Source organism: Heterodontus francisci, chromosome 7 (genome assembly GCF_036365525.1).
Source record: "Heterodontus francisci isolate sHetFra1 chromosome 7, sHetFra1.hap1, whole genome shotgun sequence".
Classification (NCBI taxonomy): domain Eukaryota; kingdom Metazoa; phylum Chordata; class Chondrichthyes; order Heterodontiformes; family Heterodontidae; genus Heterodontus; species Heterodontus francisci.
The window spans coordinates 134,412,709-134,435,252 of record NC_090377.1 but is presented as its reverse complement, the minus strand read 5'-3'; the positions used below and the strand labels follow the sequence as shown (position 1 = coordinate 134,435,252).

Here is a 22,544-nt window from a genome sequence, read left to right as displayed (position 1 = left end):
GCTGCCATCGCTCACCTACCAACATATGTCTGAGTTAGAGTGTAAAGGGGAACGCAGATATGTTAGATTATATGTTCTTCTTTATAACATACTCCTCAAATCAATAAGGTTCTTAAATATTGAATATCAGGTATCACAGACTTGTTAAGCATGCAGCACATGGAATAGTACTTAAATATACAACTAAAAGACTGGACTTATAATTGAACCTTGCTGCTTTAGTCAAGGGACTCAAAACACTTCACAGTGCCAAGCTCTGTATCCAGGTTAATCAGACTTTATTAAATCCCATGTATCCGTACAAACCCCCAATTTTAACACTTTTATCTTATCCCCTCTATATGACAATCCGCGCGTTTCTACATTATTTGATTATACAGAAGTTAAACCACAACCTCAAAGTAAATTTGAATAAACTTGTCCCTCATTAATAATCTTACTTTTGCTCTCTTAAAGAGTTATTTTTCTGTGTACCAGTCCAATTCCACTACTTTGTTATCTTAGCGATAGTTTCACTCGTTACATATAACTGCTATTCCATCTTACGAAATGTTTAATTATAAGTCAGTCTTTGAATCAGTATCATTTTGTAGCAGTCGATCTCCTGCTTCTACGGAAACGCTAATTTAAAAGATGATGTATATCCAGATGTTTTCCTCTAAGTAAGTTCTTCTGCACTTGTAATCAATTGATTAAAGTTCTCTGAAATATCAATCAGTATGCACTTGCATGTCTTTAAATTAGGTTTACTGGAGTGACTTACACTAGCCATTCTTTAAGGTCAGTCTTACTTCAAACGTTTTGTGCTCACTGTCTCTAATTTGACCCGCTGAACAGGCAAAGGCTAATTTACTATCGCTACAATACTTAGAGAAATCAACAGCTACAATATTAGGATGTTAATCTGTTAATTGTGTATCAATGGTTTGATTATATGCAGGTGAAGGGTGTTAATTGGGATATTAGTTGAGCACTGAGACTGGTGGAGGGTTTAAATGAGGAGCTACAGGTTTGTAAATCTTTTACTCTGCACAATAAATGTGAAACTGAGTGAATATAGGCTCCAGTGTTATCCTTACATAACAAGCTTTCTGGAGTTTAACATAGGGAGATTTCAGATTGATACCTAATCTTCAAAAATAACCTCCAAGTGCCGAGAATAAAGATCATAAGAACAAAGGCTGCAGCTCATTTGATCTTTGGCTTTCTGCAACTTGCGTGGTTGTATTTACTGTCAGTTGCTCCCATGATTAAAGATCTGATTTCCTTCTCAATAGAAATGGAATAACCCTTTCCTTACAAAAAAAAAGAAACAGCAACTGTGAAACAGTCAAGGCTTCTGTTGCTCTCAACAGCAGTGATGAGGAAGGATGAGATGGAAGTCACACTCATTTCCAGATAGCTTACCCGAGAACACACTATTAAACCAAATAATTAAGACTGCAAATATGGTTGGACAAAATATCAGTCACCAGTTGAGATTAAGCTTGTAAAAATGGAAACTAAACCTGTCAAGTGAATACAGCTTGCATCATAAACAGTAAACAGAAGTAAACAGAAAATTTGAAACTGACCTTGTCAGTGCCAGGTATGGTCTCAAAACAGCTAAGTTGGCATCTTGTCTCCCTCATGTAACGTTCCTTCTCTGGGCACATATCCAGACAGGTCCCCACCACAGCTTTAGCTTTCTCCAGCTCAGTTCTTTTCACTCGAGCTGTGGCCACAGGAGGAGAATCAGAAAAATGTAGCTGCGTGTCATAAGATTTTTGTTCTGCATGTATGAAAATCTCAGCAATCTCCCAATACTCTATTATGCCCAACTCAGCAATGGGAAATCACTCCACCTCTGTCCTTAAATGTTCATCAGTCTGTCAGGTTTGGTTTAAAATTAACTTAAATTAACACACTCCAAACCCCTTCATTCGGCCCTCTGATGCTTTTTTGCATCCTTATCTTCTGCAATTCTTAAATAGTCCCATCATTGTGTTATTTTATTCTATATGGAATACGTGCCTGCAAAACATCTCCTGAAAACCTCTCTTCAGTCTTGTGGGGAAATTATTTGTAAATTCTTTATTTATTTCCCCATAAACTAGGCTTGAATAACAATGAATCAGTTAAAAGGCCAGCCCCAGCCTACATTTTCGCTCACTGGCATTTGTTGAGGCAGCTTCCAAATGTCTCATTACCAGTCAAGGAAGTGGATGCAGGAAAACTGCGCTCCTTCCCCGATCTCCAAATGCACCCAAACCCTGCTCCCACCCAGCCTGAGGCCCCATCACAATCTCTCCTCGCACCCAGGACACATTTCTTTCTTTGCACAGAAAGAGACATGGTCATTTTCACAGGGCTGACAGTCCTAAGTCTAACATCAAGTGAATGTGAGATGGAGAGATGGGACTTGTGTGCCAAAGATTCAGAAAAAGAGTGTCAGAGGCATAAGGAATAGGAGAAATATAGAAGAATGGAAAAAAAGACAAAGGAGGAGACATCTTGAAAGGAAGTAGGGAGAGGGCAGAAAATGTTGGAGACAAATTGAGCAACTAAGACAATGAAAAGCATGTATGAGAAGGAAAGGAAGAGGGAGAAGAGAGGGAATTTAAAAAATGGAAAAAAACAGAAGGACAACTAGATGATTCACTATCAATGGATGGAAAATCTAGCTCTTGGGCAAATTATTTTTGTAAATTAATAAGCAGTGTAATTGGAGATAATTACTATCTTAAAATTAATGAATTTCACCTAGAAGTGATGCATCGTTGTTAAAATCAAAGTGCTAGAAATACTCAGCAGGTCAGGTAGCATCTGTGGAGGGAGAAGCAAAGTTAACGTTTCAGATCTGTGACCTTTCATCAAAACTGGTAAAGATTAGAAAGAATTGGGTTTTAAGCAAGTGAAGGGGAGGGGGCGTTTGGTGAGGAAGAGAACAAAAGGAAGGTGTGTAATAGGGAAAAGGGCAGGAGAGATTAACTAACAAAGCTGCCATGGGATAAAGGTAAAGAGCGTTGTGAAATTCAAAGCATTAATCCAGAGAGAGTGTTAATGGCAGAATAATGAGCAGTTCTCTCCACATGAAGAAACAGGCACATGGTTAAAAAATAAAATAATTAAAAAATAAAAATATGAAAAAAGGCCAGTCTTGCTCTGAAATTGTTGAACTCAAGGTTGAGTCTGCAAGGCTGTAGAGTGCCTAATCGAAAGATCAGGTGCTGCTCCTCAAGCTTGCATTTATGCAGCAGGCCAAAGACAGAAATGTGGGCATGAGAGCGGGGGTGGGGGTGTTGAAGTCGCAAGCAACCAGAAGCTCGGGGGCATGCTTTCGGACTGGGCGGCAGTGTTCCGCAAAGCGTTCCCAATGTAGAGGCAACCACATTGTGAGCAGTGAAATCAGTATACTAAATTGAAGGAAGTAAAAGTAAATCCCTGCTTCGCCTTGAAGGAGTGTTTGGGGCCTTTGATCGTGAGGAGAAAGGAGGTAAAAGGGCTGGTAATTCACTTCCTGTGATTGCACAGGAAGGGAACAAGGTGTTGGGGATGATGGAGGAGTGGACCAGGGTGTCGCGGAGGGAACGATTCCTTCGGAATGCTGACAGGGGATGGGAAGATGTGTTTGGTGGTGGCATTATGTTGGAGGTGGCAGAAATGGCAGAGGATAATCCCTTGGATGTGGGGGCTGGTGCGGTGGAAAGTGAGGACAAGAGGAACCCTGCAGTGGTTCTCGGTGGGAGGGGAAGGGGTGAGGGCAGAAGTGCCGGACATAGATCAGACACAGTGGGGGAAAATCCTCTGTTGAGGAAAAAAGAAGACATGTCAAAAGCACTGTTGTGGAAGGTTGCATTATTAGAGCAGATGTGTCGGAGATGGAGAGACTGGGAGAATGGGATGGAATCCTTACAGGAAACAGGGTGTGAGGAAGTGTACTCAAGGTAACCGTGGGAGTTGGTGGGCTTATAAAGACTATTAGTGGACAGTCTATTCCTCGGAGAGGGAAACTGAGAAGTTGAGGAAGGGAAGTGTTGGAGATGGACCATGTAAAGGTGAGAGAAAGGTGGAAATTGGAAGCAAAGTTGAAGAAGTTTTCCAGTTCGGGGCGAGAGCAGGAAGTGACACCGCTACAGTGATCAATGTACCGGAAAAAGAGGTGAGGCAGGGGGCCTGGGTAGGACTGGAACAAGGAATGTCCGACATATCCCACAAAAAGACAGGCATAACTAGAACTCATGCAGGTACCCATAGCAACACCTATTATTTGAAGGAAGTGAGTGGACTATCTTTACCTTGTCTCATTAGTTTGTCCCGCTGGTCAAGTACCCTGTATTTCTCCTCAGGAGTAATGGCAACTATGCCAATTAGATGACTGAGGGAAGAAGGTAGTATCCCACGCTCAGAAACGGATACCTGATCTTCCATCCCCGGAGAATCTTGGGTTTCATTCTCAAACTGCAGAGTCTTTGAAGAAGATGCTTTCTTAACTGGCGACCTGCAGAGCAAATCCAGTTAATAAAAATCTGACTGTTTTAAACCCCAGTTCTTCCCACATTTCTACCCTCCTTTAACCCCTGACATTTACTTTGCCCTCAACAGACAGGACTTGATCATGCAGCTTGTGAGCATCTTCATGCAGCGCATCCTTCATGAGTGAACCCACCTACTGTGTTCCAGGATCAACCACTGTAGACTGACAAACTCACCCAGTATTGGCCAGGATCCACCCCTGCCTAAACACCACCCAGTGTTAGCTAGAATCCATCATTGCCTAAATTCCACCCACTGCCAGCCAGGATCCACCCCTGTCCAAGACTGACAAACTCACTCAGTGACCAGAGACCACCCCATTGAAGCTCATCTTAAAAACAGTCAGCATATTTTGAGATTTGAAATGAGAACTTCATCATGGTAAACTTAAGGAATCATAACAATAAGGCAGGGGAACAACTAACAGTCAGAATAATTGAATACTGTTTCTTGTACCCAGCAGCACAGAAAAATAATCCCCTCTGACCTTCAATAGAGGTTAATACACACAATACCCTTGAATAAATCAGTACAGAAGGTTCTATTAATGTTCCGATGGCGATTGGGAAAAGCCGTTCTTTCACCTCCGGGACTCAAGATCAAGTCTTCAAACATTTTGTCACCTCCCAAATTTGTACTCATCTTTCCCACAATGCCATGTTTCAACTTCTTCAGGTTTCTGCCATCCCACAGCATCAAAATGACCGTAATTCAAATCAAAACTTGTATCCTGTGTGACTGATTGTGGTAAACTATACTACCTCCTCCTCCTCCCTGCAGCCTTTGACAAGGTCCAGGACACCAAGGAAGGAGCGTGGCAAGAGCAACTGATGATGATGACGCCCAAGTCTACCTATCCACCAGCTCCCTCAGCCTTTGTGGTCAGCCTGTTTGTTCTATCCAAGACTGGATGTCAGACAGACAAAGAACAAAGAAAATTACAGCACAGGAACAGGCCTTTCGGCCCTCCAAGCCTGCGCCGATCCAGATCCTCTATCTAAACATGTCGCCTATTTTCTAAGGCTCTGTATCTCTTTTCTTCCTGCCCATTCATGTATCTGTCTAGATACATCTTAAAAGACGCTATCGTGCCCGCGTCTACCACCTCCGCTGTCAACGCGTTCCAGGCACCCACCACCCTCTGCGTAAAGAACTTTCCACGCATATCCCCCCTAAACTTTTCCCCTTTCACTTTGAACTCGTGACCCCTAGTAATTGAATCCCCCACTCTGGGAAAAAGCCTCTTGCTATCCACCCTGTCTATACCTCTCATGATTTTGTACACCTCAATCAGGTCCCCCCTCAACCTCCGTCTTTCTAATGAAAATAATCCTAATCTACTCAACCTCTCTTCATAGCAACGCCCTCCATACCAGGCAACATCCTGGTGAACCTCCTCTGCACCCTCTCCAAAGCATCTACATCCTTTTGGCAATGTGGCGACCAGAACTGCACGCAATATTCCAAATGTGGCCGAACCAAAGTCCTATACAACTGTAACATGACCTGCCAACTCTTGTACTCAATACCCCGTCCGATGAAGGAAAGCATGCCGTATGCCTTCTTGACCACTCTATTGACCTGCGTTGCCACCTTCAGGGAACAATGGACCGGAACACCCAAATCTCTCTGCACATCAATTTCACCCAGGACTTTTCCATTTACTGTATAGTTCACTCTTGAATTGGATCTTCCAAAATGCATCACCTCGCATTTGCCCTGATTGAACTCCATCTGCCATTTCGCTGCCCAACTCTCCAATCTATCTATATTCTGCTGTATTCTCTGACAGTCCCCTTCACTATCTGCTACTCCACCAATCTTAGTGTCGTCTGCAAACTTGCTAATCAGACCACCTATACGTTCCTCCAAATCATTTATGTATATCACAAACAACAGTGGTCCCAGCACGGATCCCTGTGGAACACCACTGGTCACATGTCTCCATTTTGAGAAACTCCCTTCCACTGCTACCCTCTGTCTCCTGTTGCCCAGCCAGCTCTTTATCCATCTAGCTAGTACACCTTGGACCCCATGCGCCTTCACTTTCTCCATCAGCCTACCATGGGGAACCTTATCAAACGCCTTACTGAAGTCCATGTATATGACATCTACAGCCCTTCCCTCATCAATCAACTTTGTCACTTCCTCAAAGCTGCAAATTCTTCCAGTTTACACTGGGAAGAAGGAAGCCATAAGTTTCAGCCCCTGTATTAAACTCTGCACCCTTGTCATCAATTCCATCACAAAGACCTGCCATTTTCAACTCCATATCATTCATTTCAGCCCATCTACTGCTGAAACCCTTATCTGTGCCTCTGCCACCTCCAGACCCAAAAATTCCAATGCTCTCCCGATTAGCCTCATATACACCACAAACCTCAACTCATCCAAAACTCTGTTGCCCATATTCAATCCCACACCAAGTCCCATTCACCCATCACACTGTGCTCGCTGACTTACATTGGCTCCCAGTCCCTCAACATTTCAATTTTAAAATTTTGCATCCTCTTATTTAAATCCCTTCATGGCCTCACCACTTCCCATCTCTGAAACCTCCTCTGGCCCCAAAACCCTCGCTTCTCCCTAAATATTTGGTCCCTCCAATTCTGACCTTTTCTCTGAATATGCCTCTGTGAAGTAGTACTTGGGATATTTTTCTACATTAAAGGTGTTACATAATGCCAATACTTGAAGACAAATTATTGACCACTGGAAGTTGCCTTTCAGAACTTTGTGATATTAATCTGAATGGGGGAGAATTAATACACCCGTGGTCAGATTTTATACCAAGTCTGTGCCAGGTTAGCCAGCCTCACCCCAGGTTGGTGTTGGAGTCTGACAACTGGCCCCAGCATACCTGTACTAGACAGGAGAAAGATCATTTGGAGCTCCTGCTCCAAATCACTACACTGTTGAAAGTGTTCATATGGACACAGGGGAGGACCAGATCAGACTCAGCTGCAATGCTTCCTCAGTCAAATGCTCTCTTAAAACTTGGTTCACACATGAATAACAGACATGGCAGCTATGTGCTGGAGTGTGTCTGGCATCCATGTAACCAGAACCTGGCAAGAAATCAACAGATTCATGTAGAAAAGGTCAGAAGAAAAAAATTTGGTGACAAAAGGGAGGTTGTAGTAAAAAGTGGCCCACATATTAAATGTACAATCTGCACTCTATTTTGGACCATGATTCTGTCATACCTCTAAATAGTAATGCAATACGATTTTCCTCATTATGTACTGATCTGCCATACAGACAGGCCTGCAGCTGCACAGCTACCCCTAGATGAAGCTGCATGAGTTCCAGATCTCCATATATCTAAACCTCCAGTATCACTAAAGGATTCAAAGGGATTTCACTTTTGCCTGAGCTTCTACGGGCAACACCATGGGAGATCCACGGGATGTGTGTAAAATGGCATCACCTGTTCGCAGTATTTCCTGCAGAAGATCTTGCAGTTGGATTGCGCAGAGACGACTGATCAAAGTTAGCTTTATCCTTGCTGCGTTTCTCCTCCTCTTCTTTTGGTACATCCATTTCCTCCAGAGAAGACTTCTTCCCAGGACCTGAAGGTGCAGGGCAAGAGGGGGAAGAAAAGATCCAAGTCATTACTTCATAATCACTTGATATGAGATATCAGTGCAGTGGTCATTATCCAGGTTTTACTGCATCAATACCATCCCACAAGCTGATAAGAACCAAGCATCTGGGAGGGAAGTCAATCAATACAAATATCAGAAGCGACCCTGGACCAAACTACCTCTTGGTCAGAGAAAGGTGCTGGGGGGGGGGGGGGGGGGGGGGTGGGGGGAGAATAGAAAATAATACTGTTTATATTTTTGTGAAATGCAGTGCCTGCAAAATAATATTCAAGATAATGTAAGCAGCAGTGTGTTGCAGAATTGAAGATGATCTGCACCTATTTAATCACCATTGTCTGTGTCACAACCGAGATGGGAAAGGACAACCATGCTGAACAAATTCATAAACCCATTTACAAGGAATAGATGCACCATTGTTACCAAATAAAGCACAGCATCCTCCTCCAACTCATTCTTTTTATCAGCACCTCAAAACTGCACCGCCTTCAGCCTTTCCTTCTTTCTACAATGTCCAGAGTTTCAAAAGCAAAACTTGGTGTCAGCTAATCACTAATTTCAAGTTTCAGTTTGGCTTAGTGGCAGCACTCTTGGCTGACCCTTAATTGCCCTGCAAGGTTTTATTTTCAAGTATTTATCCAATTCCCTTTTGAAAGTTGTCATTCAATCAAGGGCGGCACAGTGGCGCAGTGGTTAGCACTGCAGCCTCACAGCTCCAGGGACCCGGGTTCGATTCTGGGTACTGCCTGTGTGGAGTTTGCAAGTTCTCCCTGTGCCTGCGTGGGTTTTCTCCGGGTGCTCCGGTTTCCTCCCACAAGCCAAAAGACTTGCAGGTTGATAGGTAAATTGGCCATTATAAATTGTCACTAGTATAGGTAGGTGGTAGGGAAATATAGGGACAGGTGGGGATGTGGTAGGAATATGGGATTAGTATAAATGGGTGGTTGATGGTCGGCACAGACTCGGTGGGCCAAAGGGCCTGTTTCAGTGCTGTATCTCTAATCTAATCTAATCTAATCTGCTTTCACCAAATATTCAGGCATTGCATTCCAGATCATCAGACCTTGCTGAGTAAAAAAAAAATTCTTATCTCCTCTCGATTCTTTTCCAATTATCATTGCCCAGAGGAAATTGGTTCAGGCCCAATTCTAAGATTTAAAAATATAATCTACCGTGGCACATAGCGCAGTTCTAGGGGACTGCAACACTCTCAGCGATTCTGATCAGATGAAATGCTAAGCTGAGCCCAGGCCACTTCGTCAGGTCGAAATGAAAGATCCAGTGGCACAATATGTGGAGTAAGGAATCCTCAGTGTCCAGGCTAATATTTATCATTCAATCAACACAGTTCCTTATTACCACCTCTCAAGCTGTTTTTACACTGTTATGTACAGATGCCAGCTCTAGACACATGGGTCTCTCACACATGCACATCACCAAAATAGGGTCACTTTTGCATGGAAAATACTACAAACAGTGTCATTCTGATTCATATTAAACATTCAAAAATTTAGAACTCAACCCTTTTTTTAAAAATGGAGCAGAAATGCTACATGATACTAAATGGGTTAATATTCCATTAGCAGTAAATTGGATGTACCAAGGCCAGCAGCTGGGATGATACATAACAAGATAGATAAATTGATGGAACAAATAGAAATGAATGGGTATGATCTGATGTCCATTATAGAGATGTGGTTGCAAGGTGACCAGGACTGGGGAACTGAATATTCAGGGTTACATGACACTTCAGAAGGATAGGTCAGAAAGGAAAAGGAGGTGGGATAGCTCTGTTAATAAAGGATTATTTTATTTTTTTATTTATTTAGAAATACAGCACTGAAACAGGCCCTTCGGCCCACCAAGTCTGTGCCGAACAACAATCACCCATTTATACTAATCCCACATTAATCTCATATTCCCTACCACATCCCCACCATTCTCCTACACCTACCTACACTAGGGGCAATTTACAATGGCCAATTTACCTATCAACCTGCATGTCTTTGGTTGTGGGAGGAAACCAGAGCACCCGGCGGAAACCCACGCGGTCACAGGGAGAACTTGCAAACTCCAAACAGGCAGTACCCAGAACTGAACCGGGGTCGCTGCAGCTGTGAGGCTGTGGTGCTAACCACTGCACCACTGTGCCGCCCAGATCTTTGCCCACTCACTTTACCTATCTATATCCATTAGATTAGTAGTGAGAAATGATCTTAGCTCAGAAGATCAACATGTAGAATCAGTTTGGGTGGAGATAAGAAATAGCAAGGGAAAGAAGTCACTGGCGGGAGTAGTGTATAGCACCCCCCCTAACAGTAGCTACACTGTAGGAACACAAACACAAGAAATGAGGAGGAGTAGACCACATGGCCCATCGCGCCTGCTCCACCATTCAAAACGATCATGGCTGATCTTGGGCTTCAACTCCACTCACCATACCCCTCAATTCCGAGAGACCAAAAGTCTGTCTATCCCAGCCTTAAATGTATTCAATGATAGAGCATCCACAACCCTCTGGGGTAGAGAATTCCAAAGATTCACAACCCTTTGAGTGAAATAATTTCTCCTCATCCAAGTCCTAAATGATTGGCCCCTTATCCTGAGACTGTGCCCCCGTGTTTTAGATTCCCCGACCAGTGGAAATAATCTCTGTCTACCCTATAGAATTTAGGATCTAATATGTTTCAATGAGATCACCTCTCATTCTTGTAAACTCCAGAGTACAGGCCCAATTTACTTATAGGACTCTCACTATAGGACAACGCCCTCATCCCAGGGACCAAACTAGTGAACCTTCACTGCACTGCCACTGTAAGACAAAGTATACAAATCAGAAAACAATGGGAACTTGCAAAAAAGGTACTGCAATAATCGTGAGCAACTTTAATCTTCATATAGATTAGATAAATCAAATTGGCAAAGGTAGCCTCGAGGACGAGTATTTGGGACAGTTTCTTAGAATACTACATTCTGGAATCAACAAAGGAACAGGCTATTTTAGATCTAGTAATGTGCAATGAGACAGAATTAATTAATGACCTCATTGTAAAGGATCCTCTAGGGAACAGCGATAAAACGAAGAATTTTACATTCAGTTTGAGGGAAACTTAGAATCTAAACCTAGTGTCTTAATTAAATAAATACAATTAAAAAGGTATGAAGGCAGAGTTGGCTAAAGTGGAAAGGGAAAGTAGATTAAAAGTTATGGTAGATAAGCAGTGGCAGACATTTATGGAGGCATTTCATAATTCTCAACAAGAATATATTCCATTGAGCAAGGAAGATTCTACGAGAAGGATGAACCATCTGTGGCTAACTATGGAAGTTATCAAGTAAATTAAAGGAAGAGAGTAGCTAAAGTAAACATTGGTCCCTGAGAGGAGGAGCCTGGAGAATTAATAATGGGAAAGAAAGAAATGGCAGAGACTTTAAACAAATATTTTGTACCTGCCTTCATGGTAGAAGGCACTAAAAGCATCCCAATAATACTGGAAAGTCGGGGGGGGGGGGGGGGGGGTGGTGGGGGAAGGAGAGAGGAACTTCAAACATTCACTATCACTAGAGAACAAGTACTAGGAAAACTAATAGGACTAAAGGCTGCCAAGTCCCTGGATCTGATGGTCTGCATCCTCAGGTCTTAAAAGAAGTTGCTGCAGAGATAGTGGCTGCATTGATTGTAATCTTCCAAAATTCCCTAGATTCTGGAAAGGTCCCAGTAGATTAGAAAACCACAATTGTAATGTGTGATGGCGTCCACAGTTTGCGAGACCGTGGAGAAGCAGGTGCAAGCTGTTGTCTGAAGAGTGTTCTGTAGCTGCACTAACTGCTTTCAAAGCTTGCTTTTTTTAAATGAGAGAGTCCCTAACTAAAAGTGAAACTAAAAATCTTCAGGGTTCTGGGGAGATGGAACTGGTGGGAACCAGAAAAAAAACAGACTCAGAGCCATCCAAGCTCAGATCACAAGATCAGAGTGTGCAAGCAAGATCAGACAGTGCAAGCAGGCTGAAGGAGGTGAAAGCGGGATCCGAGAGCTGGCATAGGCAAACACGAGTTTGCCGCTGTTTTGGTTACTTAAGTTAATGCTGGTGGATCCACGCCATCAAGACTGTTGTGAGCAGAGCGGAGGAGGTACTGGAGTAGTGCGCCATTTTTGGTGGAAACCATACCCATGGAGTTCAGGATTGAAGGGGAACTGCTGTCGGATGAGAACCGATGTCTGCATCTTGCAAGAAAGGTGGAGATCTACCTGAGGAAGTTCAAAGCTTTGAAGGACTTCGTAGCAGTAACTGGTGCCATATATGCTGAGTGGACTATCCAGTAAATTTGCGAGATCTATCTTTGCTATATCTGATAGTTAACGTGCAATTGGTAAAATATGTATTGACTGTGATTTGTCTGTTAATTCATGTTTGATTTATGTTGATTTCGGTTTGAAGGTAAGAGTAAAAGTTATAGAAGTGAAATCTTGGCCATTTGGTGTTTTTTTATTGGGGTCATTCGGTAAATTTGGTTATTTTGGTTTGTTGATCTCCACAGGGATCATAACAAATGCACCTATTCAAGATAGGAGGGAGAGAGAAAGCAGAAAACTGCAGGCCAGTTAGCATAACATCTGTCGTTGGGAAAATGCTGGAATCTATTATTAAGGAAGTAGCAGGGCATTTAGAAAATCATAATACAATCAAGCAGAGTCAACATGGTTTTATGAAAGGAAAATTGTGTTTGACAAATTTATTAGAGTTCTTTGAGGATGTATTAAGGGGAAGCAGTAGGTGTAGTGTATTCGGATTTCCAAAAGGCATTCTACCACACTACTAAAAGATTACTACACAAGTTAAGAGCTCATGGTGTTGGGGATAATATATCAGAGCTTTGGCTACCGAACAGAAAACAGTGTCGGGATAAATGGGTCATTTTCAGCTTGGCAAACTGTAAGGGGAGGCGGTGTCGTAGCGGTACTGTCATTGGACTAGTAACCCAGAGTATTGCTCAGGGGATATGGGTTCGAATCCCACCACAGCAGAAGGTGGAATTTGAATTCAATTAATAAATCTGGAATTAAAAAGCTAGTCTAATGATGGCCATAAAACCATTGTCGATTGTTGTAAAAACTCATCTGGTTCACTTACAGCAATGTGGTTGACTCTTAAATGCCCTCGGAAATGGCCTAGCAAGCCACTCAATTGTATCTAATTTCTACGAAGTCAATAAAAAAGAATGAAACCAGACGGACCACCCGGCATCGACCAAAGCAGCGGAAACAACAACGGGAAACCCAGCCCTGTCAGCCCTGCAAAGTCCTCCTTACTAACATCTGGGGGCTTGTGCCAAAGTTGGGACAGCTGTCCCACAGACTAGTCAAGCAACAGTCTGACATAGTCATACTCACAGAAGCACAGTGGCAGCAGTGCGTACCATCTATAAGATGCACTGCAGCAACACACTAGGGCTTCTTAAACAGCACCTTCCAAATCCGCGACCTCTACCAACTAGAAGGACAAGGGCAGCAAATGCATGGGAACACCACCTCCAAGTCACACACCATCCTGACTTGGAACTATATCGCCACTGTCACTGGGTCAAAATCCTGGAACTTCCTTCCTAACAGCACTGTGGGTGTACCTACCCAACATGGACTGCAGCGGTTCAAGGCGGCAGCTCACCACCACTTTCTCAAGGGCAATTAGGGATGGGCAAAAAATGCTTAAATGCTTGCCTAGCCAGCGACGCCTACATCCCATGAATGAATTTTAAAAAACTAGTGGAGAGCCACAGAGATCCGTGCTGGGGCCTCAAATATTTACAATCTATATATATGTATGAATGACTTGGATGAAGGGACAGAAGATATTGCAGCCAAATTTGCTGACGATACAAAGTGAAGTAGAAAAGCAAGTTGTGAGGACAAATGTCTGCAAAGGTTAAGTGAGTGGGCAAAAATTTGGCAGATGGAGTATAATGTGGGAATCTATGAGGTTATCTACTTTGGTCGGAAGAAAAGAAAAGTAAAATATTATTTAAATGGAGAGAGACTACAGAATGCTGCAGTAGAGGGAACTCCATGTCCTCGTACATGAAATACAAAGAGTTAGCATGTAGGTACAGCAAGTAATTGGGAAGGCAAATGGAATATTGGTCTTTTTTATGGGGGGGCATAAAAGTCTTACCACAACTGTACAGGGCATTGTTAAGACCACACCTGGAGTACTGTGTACAAGTTTCGGTCTCCTTATTTAAGGAGGAATACATTTATATTGGAGGCAGTTCAGAGAAGGTTCACTAGGCTGATTCCTGGAATGAAGGGGTTGTCTTATGAGGAAAGGTTGAGCAGGTTGGGCCTATACTCATTGGAGTTTAGAAGAATGAGGTATGATCTTATTGAAACATAAGATGATTCTGAGGGGGCTTGACAGGGTAGACGCCGAGAGGATGCTTCACCTCATGGGGTGGGGAATCTAGAACTAGGAGTCACAGCTTCAAAATAAGGAGTCGCCCATTTAAGATGGAGATAAGGAGGAATTTCTTCTCTCACAGGGTCGTGGATCTTTGGAATTCTCTACCCGAGAGAGCTGTGGAGACCGAGTCACTGAATATATTCAAGGTTGAGATAGAGAGATTTTTGAACTATAAAAGGAGTCAAGGGTTATGGGGGGGGCAGGTGGAAAAGTAGAGTTGAGGCCAACATCAGATTAACCATGATTTTATTGAATGGCAGAGCAGGCTCGAGGGGCTGTATGGCCTATTCCTGCTTCTATTTCTTATGTTGTTATGCTAAGATGTGGCAAATTTACTTTGCTGTTCCTGTGAGCTGTACAAGTTTTGTGGCATAAACACAGCCCAGTACAGGTGTGGCTTCAGTCGAAAAAGGGTGCAAACTGCAAGGGCACAGGGATGGAGAATATAACAATGAACTGTAACTCACTGTTTTTCTTCCGTTGCCAAAATATTTCAATCTTTTGCTTGCGTAGAGATTTTCCTTTTTTCTTTGCATTGGACGCAGATGCCTTTAAAAAAAAACGTTCATTTTAATGCTCTCCACATTCACTATCACAAGTGCAAATACTCAAACTAATAGGGTTTTGGGTCACAGGGCTAGTCTGTCCTGTTGCTATCAGGTTTGCAAAAGCTTCTTTTCCCTCCCAAAAGAAGGTGTGGGTTGTCAAATAAGGGCAGTAAATAAACAGTGGGAAACATTTTTATATTTAACAAGTCATGTTATTTCGTTTATAAAGTTTTGTGTCACAGTACAACAAGCATCAACAAGATAGGGGCTGAAGGAGCATCAAAATTGACAGGGTGTGTGAGGAACTGTTTCTAAATTAATAAGCAGAACCTCAAGGGTAATAACCTGCATTACTACCTGAGCCACATGCAAATTGGCACAGGATCAAGCAGATTAGAGAACTAAGCACGTGGCTCAAAGAGTGGTGTGGGAAGAAGGGGTTTCGATTCATGGGCCACTGATCCCAGTACTGGGGAAAGAGACAGCTGTTCCATTGGGGAAATGTTCCGTTTTACTTAAACCGGGCTGGGATCAGTGTCCTGGTGAATCCTATAACTAGGGCTGTGGATAGGGCTTTAAACTAATAGCGGGGGGATGGGGTCAGTTGAAGGGAAGTTTAAAAACCTAAAGAAAAAAAGTCGAGGCAATAGAGCAGTGCAGTGATTTGGATAAAGACAAGCAGAGTGTGACTAAAAGGGACAGAGAGTTTAACGGTAAATCAGCAAATAAAGGTCCATGCAAAGCATCATAGTAAAAAACTAAAATTAAAGGCCCTTTATCTAAATGCACGTAGCATTTGCAATAAGACAGACAAACTAGCTGTACACATAGACATAAATGAGTTTGATCGAATTGCCATTACAGACATGGTTACATGATGACCAAGGTTGGGAAATAAATTTCCAGAGCACACAACATTTCGAACAGAATGGAAAAGGACGAGTAGACCTGATAATAAAGGATGACAAAAGGACATAGTCAGAAAGGATCTTAGCTCAGAAGTTCAGGAAGTAGTATCAGTATGGGTGTAGATTAGGAATAACAAGGGTAAGAAAACGCTCGTGGGAGTAGTTTACTGGCCCCTAACAGTAGTTTTACCAATGAACAGAGTACTAAGCAAGAAATAACCGGAGCATGTAACAAAGACAATGTAATAATCCTGGGGACTTTAATCTTCTTTTGGACTGGACAAATTCAATTGGCAAAGATAGTCTGGAAAATGAGTTTGTAGAATGTTTTAATGACAGTTTTCTAGAACAATAAGTTGTAGACCTAACTAGAGATGAAGCTATTTTAGATCTAATATTTTGTAATGAGGCAGGATTAATTAGTAACCTCATAGTAAAAGATCCTGTGGGAAAAAGTGTTAATACAATTGAACTCCATATTAAGTTTAACAGTGACATACTTCAGTCTAAAACAAGAATCTTAAAACTTAAACAAAGCCAATTACATAGGTATGGGGGGAGAGCTGGCTAAACGTGATTGAGTAAATAGACTAAAAGGTATGGCAGCAAATAAACAGTGGGAAACATTTAAAGAATTAACTCAAAATGGTCAATAAAAATACGCTCCAATAAAAAACTAAAATTCAGCAAGAAAGATCCAGCCGTGGCTTACTAGGGAAGTTATCAACAGAGGCTGATAATGTTGAGAAGAACAGTAGTAAGCCTGAAGATTGGAAGGGTTTTAGAAACCCTAGATTCTAGAACAGTCCCAGCGAATTGGAAATTAGCAAATGTAATGTCGCTAGGCAAGAAAGGAGAGGGTGAGAGAAACAAGAATTACAGGCCAGTTAACCTGACATCAGTCATTGGGAAAAGTCAGAATCTATTCTTAAGAAAGTCTTAACAATGCACTTAGAAAATCATAGTATGATCAGGCAAAGTCAACATGATTTTACAAAAGGGAAATCATGTTTGACAAATTTACTAGCTTTTCTTTGAAGATGTAACTAGTAGGGTAGATTAAGGGGAACCACTAGATGTGATCTACTTGGATTTCCAACAGGCATTCGATAAGGTGCCACACAAAAGATTAATATGCAAGATAAGAGCTCAGGGAGTTGCAGTAATATATTAGTATGGATGCAGGATTGGTTAACTGACAGGAAGCAGAGAATAGGGATAAGTGGGCATTTTCAAGTTGGCAGGCTGTAACTAGTGGAGTGCTGGGGCCTCAGCTATTTACAATCTATATTAATGATTTAGACAAAGAGACCGAGAGTAATGTATCCAAGTTTGCTGATAATATCAAGCTAGGTGGAAATGTAAGCTGCGAAGAGGATTCAAAGAGATATAGACAGGTCAAGTAAGTGAGCAACAAGGTGGCATATGGTATATTGTGGGTGGGGTGGGGGGGGGGGGGAAAGAGAAGTGTGAAGTTATTCACTTTGGTAGAAGTGCAGAATAATTTTAAAAGGCATCAAGCTTGCAAATGTCAATGCTCAGAGAGACCTAGGAAGGCTTGTACAACGAACACAGAAAATTAGCATGTAGGTACAGCAAGCAAATAGGAAGGCAAGTTGCATGTTGGCCTTTATTGCAAGGGGATTGGAGTACAGGAATAAGGAAGTCTTGCTAATTGTATAGGGCATTGGTGAAAGAAAACCTGAAGCACAATGCACAGTTTTTGTTTCCATATGTAAGGAAACATAAGCATACCTTGCCTTGGAGGCAGTACAACAAAAACTCACTAGATTGGTCCCTGGGATCAGAGGGTTGTCCTATGATGAGAGGCCGAGTGAATTTGCCCTACCTATACTCTCTGGAGTTTAAGAAGAATGAGGTAATCTCATTGAAACATACAAGATTCTGAAGGGGTCGACAGGATAGACACTAAGATGTTTCCCCTTACTGGGAAATCTAGAAAATGGGGCACAGTCTCAGGATAAGAGTCTATCATTTAGGACTGAGATGAAAAGAAATGTCTTCACTCAGAGGGCTGAGAATCTTTGGAATTATCTACCCAAGAGTTATGAATGCTCCATAGTTGAATATATTTAAGGCTGAGATAGACAGACTTTTCTGATGAAAGGTCACAGACCTGAAATGTTAACTCTGCTTCTCTCTCCACAGATGCTGCCAGACCTGCTTAGTATTTCCAACGCTTTCTGTTTTTATTTCAGATTTTTCACTTCTCAGGGAATCAAGGGATATGGCAAGTGGGCAATAAAGTAGAGTTGAGGCAGAAGACCAGCTATGATATTGAATGGCAGAACAGACTTGAGTGGCCATATGGTATAGTCCTGCTCCTAATATCTTATGTTATGACAGCAACTAAGTAAAACACAAATCCAGAAAACTGACTGACGTATCTGCCTGTCACAGATCATCCCCCTTTGAAAAAGGCTATTTTGCTGATAAGATTTCTGCTCCTCTGTCATTATCTCTCATGTCAGTTAATAAAACATTAGTGCTGATAACATGTTCAGTGATGAAAACTTGGGAACAATATTCCCACTAAGCTGTGCGGCCACACAAAAAATTTCAAGGGCCATGCACTTAAACAAATTGGATGCACATTACAAAAAAAAAACAAAATTAGAGGGTACGTTGTTTGTGAATGCAACAACGATCCTCAGATACTCACGTGATCATAGAAGTGAACCACTGCCAGCCTCTTACTGGTTTGGCAATACACCCGCTGCACCTTGCCAAACTGCGTGAAGTGCTTCTTGATGATCTCCTTCTTGTTAAGGTCCACCGGAATATTTTTGCACTGGATGGCAGTGAGTTCTGACAAAGGAACACTGGACAAACTGTCTGTGCTGGAGCCCCGACGTAGCCTCCGAGAGGAAGACTTGCTGGCAAAATCTGGGAGGACAATGCAAAACAAGAGACTCAAAAAGTTATCCAGAACACAACACAACCCAGCAAAACTGAAAATGGGATCTTGAAGGAGCTACAATACATGTGCTGCATTTACCATTTGTATCTCATGTAAAATGACAGATGAATTTTTTTACGTGCAAAGGGTCTCTTCATCTGCTGTGGCCCTATGATTGGACCTATTGGATCAGGTGGTCAAGGAAGGTTATAAGGGAAAGGGGATTTCTAATGAAAGATAGATAGAAAATAATGAACAAGTACTTGCCTGAGCAAGCAAACGCAAGTGCTGGCTGCAGCCTAATGCTTGCCTGGATATATTATCGAAACAAGCACAGAGGGTAGAAGAGAAGTGAACAAAAGAGGACAACACATGCTCCTCCGGCCAGTATCCTTCCAGGTAATAATCTGTTTAAAATTGTAAATTACTGCCTCAACACTGTAATGTGTTGATCTCTGCTGCATGACAAAAGAGATTTGCTACAACCAATTGGTGTCATGCCTGAATCCCTTTAACTCCCCAGCACAGCCAGGATTACCAAGCACATCGATACCATACTGAGCAGCAGGAAACAATAATTTGGAAAAAGGTGCGACAACATCCTATAGTTGGAAAGTTACAGGAAATCACTCCTGCAATTCCATCAAAGAAAAGGCAATTTGCTGCTTACTGCTATGACTACTGTTTCAGACAAAATGTCACTGAACCACACAGACCAAGGAAGGTCTCTGGTTGGATCTCTGGTTACGTTCAGAGATAGCTGATCTCAGCTGGGACAGTGAAAATTCGCTTCTGTAGTTTGGAAGATGGAAAGAAAAAGCCAGGATTCCTGCTCCTGACTATTGTATAGCAAACAGATTTGAGAAGCACACGTGTGGGCTTTATGTGACAACAGTTCAGACTCAAATGTAATGACCCAATGGTAGAATAGCTTGCTGAACTCACTGTCTAGGCTTATTGCAAGAGTGACATGGGTGAAGCACCAGACAGCAACCAGTGCCAAAAAGAGTCAACAATTTCAAAAGAGGCAGAGTAAAAACAGAAAAAGAAAAACTATATTCCAGTGAATGTTAAAATGGAAAAAAGGAGTCAAAAACTTCACAGTTTTAACCATGGAAGATTATTTTCTTGTATGTTATTTTAATTTGTTTTTTTGTTACTGTGACAAAATGTATTTTAACCTGTCCTGGATATTTTGACTTAAAATATTTCTGTCCTGCTAGATTTACCATGGAAGGTGTTGCCTGCCAAGAATGTATAGTGCCTTTTTAACAGTACACCTTCAGTCTGAAACTGGCCTGTTTGTCCATTAGATTTTCCTCAAGATTCATTTAGGATCACAATACTGACTTGCAGCATAACTCACCCTGAGGGGTATTACTACTGACAATCTTAAACATCTGACAACACGTCTAGAGAGTGTGCCTTGCACCACCTGATTCGACTGTCTACAGTATTATTCTATTCCATTCCCACAGTCGCAGGTTTGGAGGTGGGGGGGCTACACAGCAGGTAGATCCTCGGGCACCTTCCAGCCCCACAAAGATTATGGTTTTATGCCAAGGTTGTGATTTTCATTCATAGCAGTTTGAGGGAATGGACATGACCTTACTGACTGGAGCTCTCGGTGATTAACAGCGCAGTGGGCAGAAACTTTATCTCTCAGATTTAAAGGGCAGAAATTTACTGGGTCCTGGGCTGGGAAGTGGGGCAGCCAGTAAAAAAGCGGGGTGCCACTTTGGGACACTCCTCGACGTGGTCTCACCACTGGGACCCCCGCCACCACTGCCGCATGGGGAGGCCGCCAGTTTAACAGAGGCAGTCTCCCTGCGGTAGCCTGAGAGACCATCAGAGGCAGAGGCTCCAAGGCACAATTAAGAGGCTGTAGGCAGGGAAGGCAGCCCCTGTGGCCACAGCCATGAATTTTTCATTTTTTAAAAAAAAACTTACCTGCTGGAGGTTCGGTCTCTTGCCTGTCTCAGCAACAACTACTTCTACTGGTGGGGCAGCTGAGGGTTCAGAGCTGCTGACCCTAATTGGACCAGCAGCATCAGAAGCACGCCCGCTGTCCGTAATTGGATGGTGGGCATGCAGGACAGCCAATTAGGAAGCCGCTATAGTGAAACTGCCGAATCAGTCCCACTGCAAGTGTGAGCTTGGGATCTGTTTTTTGCCCCGATGCCTGCGGTCCCTTGGGGGTCCTGATGCCTGCTGGAAAAGGGCAGTTCTCAGAGAGGCAAGCTCAATCAAAGTTATGTAGATTCTACAGCTAGCAGCCAAAAGATCATCCATACTGTAAAACTTTTCCCAGCAAAGACTTCTGTCTAAGGCGCTCCAGGTTTAAAGAAAAAGTAATTTGCACATTGCTCTCTGTTTCAAAAACATCGGGAAATCTATAATTCTCACTGTGTACTGTGCAAACCAAAAGCAAAGAACTTCTGGAAACACTTAGCATCATCTGTGATGAGAACAGCCCACACGTGAAGTGTTAACTCCTCTTTTCTCTCCACAGGCACTACCTGATCCAAGTGCTTCCAGCACTGTTTTTGTTTTTCATAAATTAAAAACTTATTGATTCAAAGTATTGTCTCCACTCTATAGTGCTTATCCAGTTAGTCTTCCATAAAGAGAGAGAATTCACATGGTGGCACATAGAACCATAACAGTACAGAAAGAGGTCTACAGTTCATTGTGTCTGCGCCGGCTGAAAAAGCTAGCCAACCATTCTAATCCCACCTTCCAGCATAAACTCCAACAGCTAACATGCAGAGTCAGAAACCTCTCCCAATTAGATACAGGGCAGCAACAGATAGAAGCCAGATCATAAGGAGGCACAGTTCCACTTACAGACGACACTGAACCCGATAAAAGATATCTAATGGAATAAACGTGACACCTACAACTGAACAAACTGTCGCTGAAGACAGTAATCTGCAGATTACTAGTTAAAACCAAACAACGTAAATATGGCAAAGAGCTGAATAGAAGACAGAATTGTTGAAGACATTACCAACTATTATATTTTGGGAAGCTTTCAACTGTATTTACAGAACCACAGCCTTTTGTACTTTTCTCAGAACCGTTGTTGGCCCTGCTCAGCTTTTTATGCAGGACCATTTAGCATGCAGTGATAAATAAATTGTACACCACAAACTTTTATCACAGATGAAAAACAACAGTACTAAAGAACATAAAGGTAGAAAAGCCTATTTCATAACCAAAACTTGAGCTCAAACTAGGCTGCCACCATATGCAGTAATGAGGGTGTGCTGCACTGTTGGAGTTGCCATGCTTCAAAAGAGACATTAAATGAAAGGTCCTGTCCAGGTGAACATTAAGGTTGTGGGTGAGGGTTAGAATGCTCTTTGGAGCAAGGAGAGAATCAGTTCACAATTTCTAAGAACAGAATCCACACTTAGCCATGTTGAATTTTGCTCCATCTGATGAAGGCCCAAGCTACTAGATTAAAGCATTGTTAAAAAGTTGCTGTTACATCGAAGTCAGGAAGAATCTTATAAACACAAAAAAATTTGGTGGACAAGGAAATTCCTTTGTCCCAAGAATAACGCAAACCACAGACAAACACTACA

General features: G+C 42.4%; 1 protein-coding gene across 1 annotated transcript in view; it reads right to left on the bottom strand.

Moving 5' to 3' along the window:
• The window catches only part of mcm3ap (minichromosome maintenance complex component 3 associated protein), a 104,125-nt gene that overhangs the window by 80,157 nt on the left and 1,424 nt on the right, over positions 1-22,544 (bottom strand). The window contains exons 2-6 of the mRNA XM_068036198.1: positions 18,718-18,941; positions 15,046-15,127; positions 7,946-8,087; positions 4,278-4,480; positions 1,575-1,714 (exon numbers count right to left, since the gene is read on the bottom strand). Coding sequence (XP_067892299.1) covers positions 1,575-1,714; positions 4,278-4,480; positions 7,946-8,087; positions 15,046-15,127; positions 18,718-18,941 — 791 coding nt within the window. The remainder of the gene's footprint in view (positions 1-1,574; positions 1,715-4,277; positions 4,481-7,945; positions 8,088-15,045; positions 15,128-18,717; positions 18,942-22,544) is intronic.